This window comes from Belonocnema kinseyi, chromosome 6, assembly GCF_010883055.1.
Source record: "Belonocnema kinseyi isolate 2016_QV_RU_SX_M_011 chromosome 6, B_treatae_v1, whole genome shotgun sequence".
NCBI classification, from domain to species: Eukaryota; Metazoa; Arthropoda; class Insecta; order Hymenoptera; family Cynipidae; genus Belonocnema; species Belonocnema kinseyi.
The window spans coordinates 36,584,222-36,600,096 of NC_046662.1; the positions used below are offsets into that span (position 1 = coordinate 36,584,222).

Here is a 15,875-nt window from a genome sequence, read left to right on the forward strand (position 1 = left end):
ACCAATCAAACAGCTGCATTTAGAACAAATTAGTAGATATTGTAAGCAGAAGGCACGAATTTTCAACCAAATAGTAGAATTTTCAGAATGCCAATATGTATTTTTAATCCAAAAAATGAAGTGTTAACAGCCTTATTTCCAATCAAAAAGTGCCATTTTTAACGGAAAGAGGTGAAACTTCTACCAACAGAAATTAATTTGCAATCGTAGATCCATCATCAACCAAACAAATAAATTTTTAGAAAAGTAGTTCAACTTTCAAATAATTAGTTCAATTTTTATCCATTTAGTTTAAATTTCCACCAATTAAGAATAATTTGAAAAGAAAAATGTAGTAATTGATTTTTTAAATAAAAAATATTCCAAGTTCACATAAAAAACAGTTGAAATCCAAGAAAAAAGACGAATTCTTAATAAAATATTTGAATCCTGAACCGAAAAAAGATTAATTTTCAACCAAACAGGAGATTGATTATGTATGTAATTATTTCACAATTCACAATCTACATTTCATCTTTTATTTTTCACATGTCATTGTTTTTTTGTCAAATTTTGTCATATCTGAAAGCTATTTTTAAGCGTGCTCTAAAATAAGACGTGAAGTTGACAACAAAAACAATACCATGTGAAAAATATGAAATCATACATAATTAACCTGCAGTTATATCTTTAACTAAGAAAGATACATTTTTAGACCAAAATGACCAATTTACCAATAAGAAAGATTTTTTATTCATGAAAGAAAAAAAATTGCAACCAAATTGTAGAATTTGCAAACAAAACGGCCAATTTTACATAAAACAGTCACATTTTCAATGCTAAAATATGAATTTTTACCAAAAAAGTTTTTTTTAACAAAATAGTTATATTTTCAAAAAAAAAAACAGTAATATTTTAAATGAACTTCAACGTTCAACCAAGTACTACAATTTTCAACCAAAAAATATAGATGTTTAACAAATATTTGAATTTTTAACAAAATAATCAGATTCCTTTAAAAAAGGGGAAAATAGGGTGAAGTCTCTAATGATGTGGGATCACTTTTATCCCTATAACTATACTGGGGTTGAGACCTTTTGTTCGGTAGTCGAGGCCAAGTTAACAAAATTACATAAAAAGTGAAGGTGACCTGTGCGCGTGGTGATTCATGGGGGCTGATGCCCTCCTTGTCTGGGTGTTCGGCACGAAGTTAGGGGAAGAGGTTCTCCGCACTCGGTTGGTTGGCCGACCCAACTCCCATTCTTTGTTTTCGAGCTGTTTATCGACTCGAATCGGTTGAAAGTCCCGGACCAGGTTCGAGAACCTGCGACATGTTTGTTTAGTGATTTATGCCTGGTATTTAGTGTTTTTACGAATAATTCCAACAAAGTGAACAAAGGAAAAGAGAAAAACATAATGTGCAAAAACAGTAATGATTGTTGAATACATTTTACAAAACGAATTACACGATGCATTGCGTGCGTAATAAACAAACAAATGGCGCAACAAGATGTGAACTTGCAAATAATTCGAATTTCCTAGGATTGTCAATCTTGCAATCTGCATACAATTTTCTAGATTGACTTTTCTAATTCAATATGATCTACTTTTGAGATGCTAATAGAGTAATGAGACTAATGATGATGAGTCGGATGCATCGAAAACTGGTAAGAAGTGCATGATGGAGTTGAGTTGCAAGAGTCGCGCGCGGCATCGCGGCACGACGCAATCTAATTAGATGTATGGCTCGTTGCGTCGTTGCCTCCGCGATGCCGAAGACATAAGTGGGGAGTCTGACACGGGTAGAGCCGGCAAGCATGTTGCGGCTCTGGAGGGGAGTGCACATAAATTGAGCATAAACTTCCCCCACTTGGGAGCGTTTCCCCCCACGGTATCAGCCACCCACCTACGTACTCACTCACACCGAAAGAGAGAGGCAATGCATGTGAAACCCTACACTATCTCAACCTGAAGCAGCGTCGTCCACACAGCCTTCCCTCATCAAACCGAGTCAGACGACATTGGGGCCGAGACGAACTCGGCACGAATCAGTTCGCAGCGCGACAGTGTACCGAGTGGACGTGATTATCGTTAGCTCCCGAAGAGCAAAGTTGTACGTGTTAACGTTATCATCGATACTGTCAGTCGTGAGACACAGCATCAGTTGGAGACATCCTGTGGATAGGAAGACATCTTCATCTGGAATAGAAAATTTTTTTCACTAAGGCCAGGGTCGTGGAGGACCCTTGAACCCTTCGCGAACTCAGGAAGTGTCGTTTACGCGCTTCAATCTTCGAGAACTGTGAATTTAGTTGATTAATGCTAAAGACTATTCTTTGAGCAGAGTGATTTTGAAGAACTGCTTTGACTGTTCAATCTCGCGATATTTCATCAAAAGTGGATCACAGTTCTTTCGTGCAGTCGTGCTTAAAGGAACCTTTCAAAATTGGTGAGTAATCAGTGGATTGTCATTGCTCATCATCACACTTTTGGATTTTATGTGTTTCGCGCTCTCCAAGTTCGCATGCCGGATTAACACGTGACTACAGGTCTATGAACCAGACGAGACGCAGACTGCACCCAGACATGATAATTTTCAATGGAGTTGCAAAATTACAATTTGATTTATAACAAAAATGAACAAAAGATATATATAGAACCATATAAAATTTATAAAGATTTTATATGGCTCTATATGGTTTTATATGACCTTTTTTCAATTTTTATACGTTTCTATAAGACACTCAGTGCCTTATAGTCTCTTTTGCAGAAACAGTAGATTTAATCTGCTACAAAATTTGAAAAAAATGTCTTCGTGGTTAAAATTTGTGAAGTATTTTTTGATGTACCATGATTTTGAAAAATTACTAGACTTTTAAAGCCGGAAGTGCATCTTCAAAATCCTGACTTGTATTGAAAATCGGCACATTTGTTTAAAAACACTATCCGTAATGCAAAACTTTTGACTCATTTTTACCGTAATTCGATTAAATAATCTGGGCAGTAACATACACTTAGAATGCACATTCCATTACAAACTAGAAATGTATTATCAGTATTATACTCAGAATGATGTTTTTCCACACCTCAGGTCGTAGAGGCGATAAGGTTCCCAAGAGAGGCAAATATTCACGTTTTTCTTCAAATAATTAATGAAAATTAGTGTTTACCACTTACTCCGCGTAAAAATTCATTCCCTGCTCTTAAATAAATTCTAAATTTAAATAAAAGAAAATTTTGTGGAAGCAAAATAAGAGCGCCGGTAGCGCTATATACATAGATCTGAGAATGACGCAAGAACAGTGATCTCTGTAGAATACGTATATACCTGACGCAATAGAGTTAATCATTCTACGTTTCAAACACTTACATACTTAGAAGTGATTGGGGCATGTTCCTACAATAAAGTTCATGAAGAAACACCCGCGATTTTAGTTCCATGGCATATTTATAATTACCACTAAAACTTGCGCAAAGCGTGTGGCAAAGTTACCTGTCAGTGGTGCAGTTTAGCTTATTGCTTTACATATAGTTTAGAGTCTCTTTTGTAATATTCAGAATATAGTAAGGGCACTCGATAAACATTCGAAACGAAAGGATAAAAGCCTTGAAAGTTTGCTTCCAAACGCAACAGGTTTGCCAATAACATTTTTAGTTTTAAGATTATGTTTCTTATTTATTTCACATCAAATGTTAACAAAACATCTATAATCACTTTCAAAGTACTAATCAGTTTCGAGAATTAAAGTAAACGCACGGCATATTTCCAAAATTTTTCCCTTCACACGACCGGGTGCCAAAATTTGAGTTCTGAAATTTTGTAGCTTGACTTATTTGTCAAGTGAAATTCAGAAAAATATCAGAATCATCAACAGTGTGTATCTTTTCGGCAAAATCCGTGACTCGACATATGTTGAATCATATGAGAAGTGTGTTCTGCGATTCTTGGAACACAGCCGGAAAACCGGATGTCCGAGGGTAAGTCTGAGAACATACATATGTAGTCGGTCAGGCTGAAAGGCGACGACGATTCTAGACTCGAGATAAAACGAAAGAGAATAAAGGAGGTGGAGAAGGTTAGTGGCACTTGGGGAAGGCCTCTTACGACACACCATGTAATGTCTTAGCGCTCTATATCCTTGCATCACTCGATGTCGCGGAAAAGACTGCTAATCGAACAGAAATCCGAAACTTGTTCCAACGTGTTCACACGATTGGCCAGTTTTTTTTCTGCAGTATCATCTTTTCGAATCCCCCAGAGTCGTACATCACATTTACCGCATTCACCGACTATTTTTTATCGTGAGTAGTTATAATTCGAGATACAGGTTCCTCGAACTGTTGAGCGTGGGGCATTTGATATCATACGTCACAAATAGTTTCTCGCGTGGTGGGAATCAGAATAATTCGAAAATATGTCTATCGAAAGTTCAAAATAGAATTGTCTACGTGTCGATAGGAAAATTTTCAAGAATTCAGTAGATCGTAACATGTAACACGTTATGGGCCCAGCAAAGATTTAAAGCTCGTCTCAAAGCACGTGGCGAGGTTAACAGCAATCGATCACGATCCTTGCGTGAAATGAGAGCCCCCTTCTTTCTTTTATTTCTCGCTCCTCCTTTAAACGTCCCCTCTTGATGCTCTTGATCCCCTTCTACACTTCTTCACCGCTAGACTGTCTATCGTACGCATAAAAGTGGGCCACGGCCTAATTTGCAGAACTCTTTCAACCTCGCAAGTATAAACGGTACATGCAATAAACCCAGTGAATTCGAAGCGAAGGGCACGTCGGGCTTACTTATGTCATTCACACTTGAATTATCGAATGGCTTCCAAACCACTTTCAACAACTCAAACCCAGAATCTGACTCCGAAAATTCATTATTCATATAACAAATATCATTATACCTACGATTATCTCCCTATTTGCTAACAGATTACCACTTGATTCAGCGACTCAATAAATTTTAATGATCCTAGAGTCACTGACACCAACAGTGAGAGATCCATTCGCAAGTATAATTTTTTTCTATCGAGCACATCGCTTCCATTAGAGATCAAGCATATCGGACTAACGGTTCGGTCCAACGAGATAGATATACGACACTCGGCAGCTTACTGTATGTTCGCGCACGCCACAATGGACATATATATGTGCATACTTTTATTATGTACATGTCGACTTTTGTTTGTAGAAGCCTCTACAAACCTGTGCAAACGTGTGCAGATGCAGGTGTGACTACATTCTGCGATACGTGCTTTTATACACATATGAATTATCTATGCGTGCGTAGAGTGTGATATCCCAGTCCACTTCTCTCGTATCTTGTTCGCGTGGCTCGTCTATTACGTCATTAACGTTACGAGTCTGTAGGGATCATGGATACTGTATACCCTTTAGGACGAGTTTCTCCCAAAGCACGCAAATTTCAAAAAATCGATCTGTCTTTGAACATAGAACATTGACGCACGTTTTTTTTTTGACGCAATTATTGCCATAGGGGGAACAATTGATTTTATGCCATACTCATTGTTGCCACGTCCAGAAAAAGATTTGGTTGATCCGAGTAAAAGTTTTGGTCAATTTAAATCAGTTTTTTGCTGGTCTTAAAAACGATTTTGATTGATTAAACAAAAACTAAGTAGTTTATTTAACTATTAAATACCACAAAATGAAACAATGCCCCGACTAGCCATTTGTAAGTGGCAATCAAGCAATCTTAGGTAACCACACAGATCCAAGTAATTTTGCCTATTACTCACGTAACAACTTAATCCCAATTGATTCTGTTTCATGGATCTCTTCGTTTGATAAGGATCACAGTGATGCAAACTGATTACATTTTTAAATTTTCCACAACAAAAAATATTGTGGAATCAATCACATATTTATGAATCATTTAAATATTTATTACAATAAAGAAAACTATTTAACCAAAATGTTTTCTGAAATCAACCAAATTTGCCCAACAACACGATTTTGTTGAATGAAGAAAATGGTTTTCTAGGTGTAGACTCACAAAAATACATGAATTTAAAGAGAGCTCAAGAGCACCTTTTGGGAATTTGGTATACAGTTACGGAGTGATAAAGACCGTTACATAACGTAATACGCATCTATGTGGTACAAAACAGACGTAATGCATGCATCGCATTAGACAGTCATCTCCTTCGCCTTATCTCTTGGTAGTCACCGTTAACTGTCCTATTATGAATATAAACCAGTATCAGTAATACTTTGTCGAACATAATATGCACTTGAAACTGAATAGAGTTGTTGATTTTAAAGAAGATTTTGATACCTAGATACCTAACAAGATAAGTTTCTGTTTAAGCAAGTTCTCTTTTTCCTACTTGTGCTTTCGGCACGTGTCTTTATTTTAAGTGGGACATGTTGACATGAAAAAGGGAATTTTTTTGTAAATCCTAGATTCCTATAATAGCTCATTCGCATTATCACTGGTCTTTGTAACTCTGACACTATTACGAATTTTGAGATTCATCGTCATCTAGAACAGGCACGTGCAATGTCTTGGATATGCCGCTTGCTTTCCGATTGCGGTCACCGCTCACGTAATAGAAGAATGATACCGTTATCGCACCGATAGAACTATCACGGACTGTTCTTCGATTCCGCTTCCCTGTTATGCAATTAGTCCATCCATGATATCTCTTAAAATAAAGGTAGACATATATTCGAGCTTTTATTCATCATATGCAAGCTCCTGTAAAATCGACAATTGGATTCCAATTGGATTGAACAAAGTACATCCTTCCCTACAAAACTCGTAAGAATTTAGCTATAAATAGTTTTTATAAAAAAAGAGTGTTGAAAAACCTTTGTGAGACTCGAAATATGTAAACACAATATTTGGACTAATATTGAGCAACTGTTTACTCGAAATTTATTAACAAGGCGAGTAACAAGGTAATTTGCGATAATGTTGTGTGTAGTGTTTCTTATTTCTTTACAACTTTGCAATACCGGAAAAAAGAGCGACGCAAATGCATGTCTTAGCCACAGCCACGTGCACCGAGGCTGCATTACGCATATTGGTCGGAGCACGTGTGCGAGGCATAAATATGTACCATTGCCATTGACACTGTACCCGCATCTATGGATAGTTTTAAAATCCCTCCAAACGGACATCCATGATTACGATTGCAGTATTCTTTGCCCCCAGAAATTTTTTAATTTGAACATTATGTGCCTTATGTAAGGAATATGATGATTCATATAGGCATTTCTAACAATCTGAATATTTACAGGGGCTGACATGTGAACGACGTGGGATTTTATGCGTTCACGTGTCACGTGTAATTATTATTCGTATCAATATTCCTTCCTTAATTCAAACCTACCACACAAAACGTGATTAATATCGATTATGTATTCTATACAATATATTTGAAGCTTGTCACGTGGCTGACAATCGCGACAAGTGTTTCTGCATGTGTCATTCGCCATGAACAATTTGTCCTTTTAATATCCAATGATCGACGTAACTCAAGTTATCTATCGGTTTCTACAAGTTTATTACAATTCAATTCAACATTTCACGTTAAAAACCAGAATATTCATTCATTAGTTGTAAGTCTAAGACAATTTGAATAGAAAAAAATAGCACACTTTCCTTATAAGGCTTAAACTCTTGCGTAAGGTTTCAGTCACGAGTTTTCAAGTTACGAAAGCATTGCGCGATATTGCGCCTCGTAAAAATCTCAGAAAAATAAATCCAGGATTTTCCACTTTTCCTCTTACCCTAACAATATGCAATATTTCTGCAAAAATGATCAATAACTTCGCATTAGATAAATACCGAGAATTATGACGAGTACTTCGGTAGTCATTTGACTAATTTCACAGCTACGCATCAATTTACTAGTCATATTTACACGAAAAAGACGAGATCAAGTGGTCCACGTTTTTCAGCCAATAAACTCACGGGAATGTTTAACTGCTAAGCAGGAGTGACTCACCAGAAACATAGTGGCCCGCGGTAATTCTATTCCGAGAAACTTGTCGGTCGGTCACCCTTGGTAGCAACTCCTCTTGTATTGAATATTGTCCGACTAAAGGGATATTTATCTAATTATCATCACGATCAGTCTTGATTTCAAAAAGTTTCTCAACACTTTCTTCACTTTTTTCGGTATTACAAATAAGATGTTTTCTCAACAGAGTGTGTGCGATAACAATTAGAGGACACATATCCCTCCCTTCCTGCAAACTCTTTCACTTTCCTCGCATAGTAGAAAATCAATTAACTCTGTAATAAGCGCAAGGCAGTTCAAAAATATAAATTCAGCGAATGCCATTCAGCTTTTTAAGATTATGTTCTATTCCACTGAGCAGATGATTGACTCTTTTTCAAAGAAAGAGAATATCAATATTTGCAGAAACTACACTCTTGCGAAAATTAATAAATTATTCAAGAATAGATATCTTACGAAATAAACGGATCGAAGTGGTAAACAACCATCTCCACTTCGATTCGTAATTTTTTCGGGTAAGAAAGATTCGATTGAATATCTCACGAAGGTGAATTACATGAAAAGATATGTTGGACAAAGTCCACAAGTCGTCACCCGGTATTTTTGGTATAGCGTCGAGAAGCGGGAGATTTTCATAAATTTTTAATAGCAGGAAGACGCTCCACTCGAAACAAGTAGATTTTAATATAATGGAATAGATAAAGCCTTATTTATACTTTAATATCGAATGATGTTTTTTGGCATGCTGTGTAGCAGTTTTTTGGCATGCTGTGTAGCAATTCCTGTCATAAGATTTTCTTTTCATGCGTACTTTACGACAACTAATGAACCGGGGGTCTATATGAACAAAATATGTGACTATTAGTAGCACAATTACTCATATAATGACGCATTCCCAGTAATACGTTCTTTTATTCTATTGAACAAAATATTGTCATAAGGATTTGAAGTAAAAGCCTATCAAGACAAAGCAAGGTCTTGAATCAAATACAATTTATAGCCTTAGAGTTGCTTATCTGAAGTATTTTTAGCATTCTAAGGCCATCGATCGCCGCATTTATCTAGAAAAAGATCCTCCGTCAATGAAAACGTGCCTCTCCAAGGAGATCACCTGTAGTTAGAAGGTCGGCGACGAGAACAAAGAGGCACGTTGATTCGCATTGGTACTAAGCACGTGAGAGAAACGCGAGCTTTTTACGCACGTCGGCGTATTGATGAGGACGGCCAGGCTTCCGCGCTGGGCTGACACTTCTGCCAGGCCAGCACGTGGCCCGCAACATTTTTATTATTCTAAAGTCATCGATCGCCGCATTCGTCTCGAAAAAGAACCTCATCATTGAAAACGTGCCTCTTCAGGGAGATCACCTGCACTTAGAAAGTGGGCACCGAGGACAAAGAGGAACATTGATTCGCATTGGTACTAAGCATGTAAGAGAAACACGAGCTTTACGCACGTCTGTGTATTTATGAGGACGGCCAGGCTTCCGCGCTGGGCTGACACTTCTGTCAGGCCAGCACGTGGCCCACTAACAGAAGCGCAAGCGCACGTGAACGGTTATATAACAAGAACGACCATGCCTCGTGTTCTGAATAAATACAACCACCACTATTATTAAGATTTTGCCAATTTAGGATGCTAACTAACATAAACTTAAAAAAGTCGCTTCGGAAAATTATCACTCGATAAATCAATATCAATCAGCCTTACAAATCGTGGAAACTTTTTAGCTCAACATTCATCGTTGAGTAACAGTTCAAGTCTACTCTATTTACTCTATATCCATTCACACTCACCTTTGCTCCAGCATATTGTTTAAAATCATGCTTTCATCAAGTTTTCCTCCCGTTTATTTTTATCGCTATTGGCAATGAGATTGTTTAATATTTACCATTACTATCTATCCAACATTTGAACATTACAAACGTGGCTTATCAACAGAAGGCATCAATCGGATGGTCGGAAAAAGTGCTGAGGCAATGGAACTGCGTTAGTAGAGATAAGATACTTGAATATGACAAATATGAATTTCATAATAAGAAATGCTTAATGCTTAAGAAAGATGATTAGCCAAGATTCTATTCTAATCATTCATCTGATTTCTTTCCTCGCACATTGAAGAGTAACAATTGTTGGACATTGTTGAGTCATCTGCCTTTCCGATCGCGTGTCAGTCGCACGAGACTCCGTGAAACGTGCAATCCTGCTTTGCATTCTAAGTGCAAGCAATTTTGTCCGCTCACGTTCCTTATTATGCCGCCGCTGATGTTGCATTCTTTACAATTTCTATGTACTTTTGCGTAAAGCTAAAGATTTGATTAAATCTTATTTTTATCAGAGTATTTCCAAGGGGAAATCGGAAATTAATCTTGATCTTAAATGGAAGTGTCCATAGAATAATCAAGAACATATCGCACATTCCAAATTATTGACACTGGTTCTCTGGAAACGAACTTTGATACTTTTATTTATTCTTATCTAATTCCTCAAGGAAAACTGCAGTTTGCATTAACGACCATTAGCTGCCAAGTAAATTAAACAGAGGTCGCGCGTCTCCAGGAAATGATCTCGAGTTCCTCGTTCCTGATTTAAAGAACGAGCGTCCTTCTCGTCGGAGGTTGTATAGTTGGACGATCTTGCGATATCCCATATACGGGCAAGCATCCACTGCAAGCCTGGGAACAGAGTAACTCCTTCCAGCATTCTCGCAATGCTTCAAATTGTCCTTCCCAAGATTGTAAGAACTGTGATTAACGATCAAAGTTAATTAAGGACGGTCACATATCTTAAATCAAATTTATGACTTATTGTCAGCCTCTCTTAACTTCACTCTCTCAATCTTCTCTATCTCTCCATAATTACTCTATAAATATAATTCACAATACTGCTTTTTATAAAAGATGCAGTCTTGTAAATCTAAACTACCAACTAGCTAGCGATAGTAGATTTAAAAAAAACGTCTTTATCTTTCAAATACGCAATGGCCTACTTACGTTTTGCCAAGTCACGACGATCGATAACCGTCATCCATCCTCGCGAGTAAACTGTAAACGCTATTAACTAATTGTAATAATATCCATTTTGTGAGTGCTAAACTCGGTTCTGACCTTGTTTTCTTTTGTATTTCAGATGTTCTAAGAAGGCAAATTATGGTGGCAGAGTTTGTCACCCGGCAGAGTGGATCGCCCATCAATGGTGAGACAGCCTGTCTGAATAGTAACATGCCGACCACGCACTCGATGGCTCACGCTGGTCATGGTGGCCATGGTGGTCACGATGCCCACGGACCTCTTCCACCAATGACGCACCCCCACCATGGAGGCTCCCCAAACCTCCAGCAGCAGCAGCAACATCAACAACAGTCCCATCACCAACAGCAACAGATGCACCTCCCTCAACACCAACAACAGCAACACCACGATCAACAGGGAACGCATCCTGATAGCTACTCTCCAAATTTTGACATACGAAAAGAGCTCTTTTCGCAGCGCAAGCAACGCGAATTCATACCCGACAATAAAAAGGACGACAGCTACTGGGACCGACGCAGACGTAACAATGAAGCTGCGAAGAGGTCCCGGGAGAAGAGGCGCTTTAACGATATGGTTCTTGAACAAAGGGTAATGGAGTTAAGTAAGGAAAATCACATCCTCAAGGCTCAGCTGGATGCGATCCGTGAAAAATTCGGGATCTGCGGCGAGTCTGTGATCAGTACCGAGCACGTGTTAGCGGCCCTACCTTCAGAACCTCCAATACTCAAACGGAAGTTGTCCACGTCAACCTCTATTCTCTACACCAGAACACCAAGCCCAGTCCACACCTCCGTCATACATCAACCAGTCAGCGGTTCAAGGTCACCGAGGTCACCAGCTCAGCTCTATGTTCCGGAAGCAACAGCCTACCCCGAGACCGAGAGCTTTCAATACCCCTATAGCACACATCCATCGATGCACTTCGAGACCTCGAGTGCGTTGAACCTCTCCCGTGGACGCAGAGCCCAGTCTCCCTTTGAACTTTCCTCCGGTAGCGGTGACGAGAGCTCCCAAATGGTCGTCTCACAGAATGTAATCGGCGCCAACAACTGTCTACCTCACAAACTGAGGCACAAATCCCGCATTGGTGATAAAGACGCGGCGAGCGCCCTTCTAGCATTGCAAGGTATCAAGCAGGAACCTGGACCTAGAGCATCTCCACCTTGGGATAATGAGGGTTCGAGCGACGAAAGAGATTCTGGGATTTCCCTTGGCGCTGAGTGGACGCCGAATGGACCAGCTGTACCAGAGAACGAGAGGGAAGTCAAGAACAGGCTCGACCGTCTAGCTTCCGAAGTCGCATCTCTTCAATCTATTCTACGCCTGGGGAAGGCTGGCGAGACACTTGTCGCATCCCAGATGGGCGTGTCAGCAACCAATGGCATCACCACAGGCCACGTCGCGGGCCCTTGAAATGAATTCGATTATGTGCGTCACTTCGCAAGAGCTTATCCAAAGATGCACCTCTGACGAGGCATTACCTCCTTGAACGTGATGCTTAGGATCTCGATTACCTTCGGGCAGGGTAGACTGAAATTCCCGATCGAGCCTAAACAACTGTGATGAATTCCGATGCTTTTCCGGTTCTTCCTATTTGGAAACAAGAATCGGGGTTGATAAACGCATAATAAAAATGGAGTATTATATGCCGTACGCTTGTGGCTGGACACTTGACGAGAACTCACCGAACCCGCCCTTCGGGGGATCCAAAAACTATCGGCACGAATGACGTGGGTCTTGTCGACTGAGTCTGTGTTATTCGTTCCAGTTGTAGATTTGCGGTTCAAGGTGATGACCGCCACAGATTTCGTAACTAGCTTTTAAGACAATGTGACTTTTAACGTCTAAGTAAATTATGTACTCTAATCTTAAGTTATCGTCATCTTACTATTAATGTCGCTATCACCATCGAATACGTGAACCGTGTACGGAACGTGAAGACTGCTCAGAAATGTATTCACAGTCGTGGTTGATGCACATTTGGAAGTTTGAAGAATCTGCGACTGTGATTACGAGCTGCTAGTAGTTTAAAGTGCGTAAGCCGGTCTAAGTTATTCCAGACTAATCATAAGACTGCGTCGCGCAACCGGCTATCTCATCACCGCCAGGTATCCCAAACATTTGATTTGACTCTGCAATTACCATTGCAGCGTTGGTCTTCATTTGAGTATCATATTTAATCTTAAAGCGATAATACTATCTCTCCTTTGTGTCGTGTCTTGTCTGTTTCTCGTTTAATCGGAGACATTAACAACACTGTTGTTGCACTACAACTCTCGATCAAAACTGGATCCCTCAGCTCATGCAAAATGCTAACGAAGCTAGAACATCTGATTCTAACTTTCATTTGAAACTGCGCAACGGTGATTCTGTCAATTTAGGATTAAATCTCATGAAGAAATTCGAGTGTCGAATTGAATTTAGTGTCTGAAGTATTAAGCAAGCCTATATGAATGTATTATACGTATTGCAGATTCATGAATGATGTGTAAACCAAACATATATACATATAAATATACTTTCTTTCAAATTAATGTATTTTTCGAGAAAACAGAAACGGAATGCGATCAAGTGTGCTAATTTAAAATTAGACTCTAAAGAGATACTGTATTTGCAATTGCTTACGCGATATTTTAAAAAGGGATCGTCTTGTTTTTATATTTATATATATATCAAAAGGGACATGAATGAGATGTATTTTCGAGGCTTTTACGCCTGAATAGCGACCTGATGAATTTGGTTAATCCCGATATGTATTATATGTGATACGAAAATTTGTTTCGATAAAATTGTACGATGTAACAATAATCGTCTAACCACTAATCATAGTGCATAACTCGAATTATTTATTAATTAATTGTGTACGTATAGGAAAGGAGCGTCTGTGTCGATGATTAGGGATGATCATGATGACCGGCATATAAACATCATTGGTACTACCACTACTATTACTATTACTGTAGGACTTGCGATATAAATTCAAGCTCAGAGAGAACGCGAAGGGTGATTTTTGTCAGGAATTTTTTATTTTAGTTAGCCAGCGCTAAGCGACTTGACTCGACTAGCGTTTGTTGATACGAAGATCATTAAGATTTAAGATATTCTTTTCATAAGTCAAGATCAGCCCTATCAAGCCCAACACAAGACTGTTTATTATTATCGGTGTTACATGCGGAAGGATCTCGCATTTTACCCTTCCTCGTTTGTTTTTATATAAATATATATAAATATACATATATATCCGATCGACATGTACATATATAGAGACGCACTATAAGTGTTGTTAATCTGCGAGTTGATAAAATCGTCTCGCCGAATTATAAGTCAATGTAATAAACTTTTCAATACAAGAATATTTAAAATGAAGAATCGATGAGAAACTGTTGAAGGAGTAAACGAGATGTCATTGTTTATAAAGATTAAAGACCAGCGAGAGTAACATTGTACTTGACTATATATTTATAAGCATCGACTGGTAAATAAATGTGCTCGGCAATACAAATTTGTTTGCGATTATTTGATTTTTTGCGTAACGATCAGACGAGAGGGGGAAAGAGAAAGAAAAGGAAATGACTGAATCTTTGGATGGAACTTTTTTTTTACTTTAGATTCTGTTCTTAGTCTTTGCTTCCGCTGTACCCTCTGCTCTCATGTAGACTAAAAATTTAGTCTAAGGAAATTGAATGTCAAATTAAATATTTAAATACTGAAAAAGTTTCAAGTTTCGTTGAATGTATACGGAAACCGTGAGAAAAATATGAAGTGCCTCAAAATGTCCTTTAAAAAATGATGCTTTCTTCTTGGACCGTGATAAAATTTGCATTTGTGTCTTATAACCAAATTTTCGCGAACCAAAAATTGGTTTTGACTATGAAATCGAACGAAAATATCATATTTGTTTAAAATTTTTCATAAAATTCAGAAAGCGAGTGTTTTCAAGATATTTCCTGTTTATGTTCAAGATGTTTGATGTATCTGAATTTTCTCGATTCCAAATGAACATTCGATTTCATGCCTTCAGGGGCTTAGTTTTAAGGGATATATTCGCAGTGTGTATTGTTCATGTACAATATGGATATTGAAATAAATATTTTCAATGTTTTTCACAGTATGTTGCTTTCTCTCTTTTTTTCTAAACCCCTTCCCTTCGAATATTCTTCTCAACAAGTATGATTAGTTAGGTTCAAAAAAATATTATGTTAGTTCATTTTACATTAAAGACGAAATCGGTTTTTATTATTTTCTCCATATTCTCATAGTTTATAACTGTAAATATAATTTACTATGGACTAAAACTTTTTTATCGATAAGTTTAAAGATGAGAACGAACCATAAATAAAACTTTGTTTACAGAATAATATAATCTATAATTAGAAACTAATGATAAAACTAGGGTCAAATAAAAAATTGAAAAAAAATATAGAATCAATTAGAAAACTGAGATTTCCAAAAAAAATCTTCACCGGGCGGCAAATAAGGTCCACGTTAAGCTGATTTTCTAAAACAAAATGAAGCAAGTCTTTTCTCATAAATTTTAGTTTTCATGCAAATCCAAATATACTGCTTATTTTCGTTTCTTGCATTTGGTCCTGCCACGACGTCTTCTAGAGGAATTTGGTCGAGTTTCGGTTTTCTTCGACGATCTGTAATCATTAACAAAATCTTTATTTTCCCTAATAATATTAATTTTGCTGTTACTGCAACTGTTAAATTTATCATGTTTAAAATTTGAAATTATTTATTTGTTCTGTTTTTTATTAAGAATAGTTTAATTTCAAGCGATCGTAATAAAAAATATAACAAGATCGAACGTTTACAAATTGAAATTGGTCAACATTACTCTTCAAATTATAATTCTGACTTTAAACTTA

The 15,875-nt window shown here is 37.7% G+C and overlaps 2 protein-coding genes across 2 annotated transcripts in view; one reads left to right on the forward strand and one right to left on the reverse strand.

Annotated features, from left to right (window-relative positions):
• The first annotated feature begins 1,871 nt into the window (after positions 1–1,871).
• Positions 1,872–15,115, forward strand: LOC117175660. Its single transcript, XM_033365385.1, has 2 exons — positions 1,872–2,428; positions 11,102–15,115. Exon 2 carries the CDS (start codon positions 11,122–11,124, stop codon positions 12,415–12,417), a length of 1,296 nt encoding a protein of 431 aa, XP_033221276.1. The 5' UTR covers positions 1,872–2,428; positions 11,102–11,121; the 3' UTR covers positions 12,418–15,115.
• A 96-nt stretch (positions 15,116–15,211) lies between these two features.
• LOC117175659 (ubiquitin carboxyl-terminal hydrolase calypso) overlaps positions 15,212–15,875 on the reverse strand; it is a 33,314-nt gene continuing 32,650 nt past the window's right edge. The window contains exon 8 of the mRNA XM_033365381.1: positions 15,212–15,647. Within this exon, the coding sequence (XP_033221272.1) occupies positions 15,569–15,647 (79 nt within the window). The 3' untranslated portion in view covers positions 15,212–15,568. The remainder of the gene's footprint in view (positions 15,648–15,875) is intronic.

Coding starts and splice junctions, on each gene's coding strand:
- LOC117175660 (XM_033365385.1), top strand. CDS start 11,122: ATGGTGGCAGAGTTTGTCACCCGGCAGAGTGGATCGCCCATCAATGGT.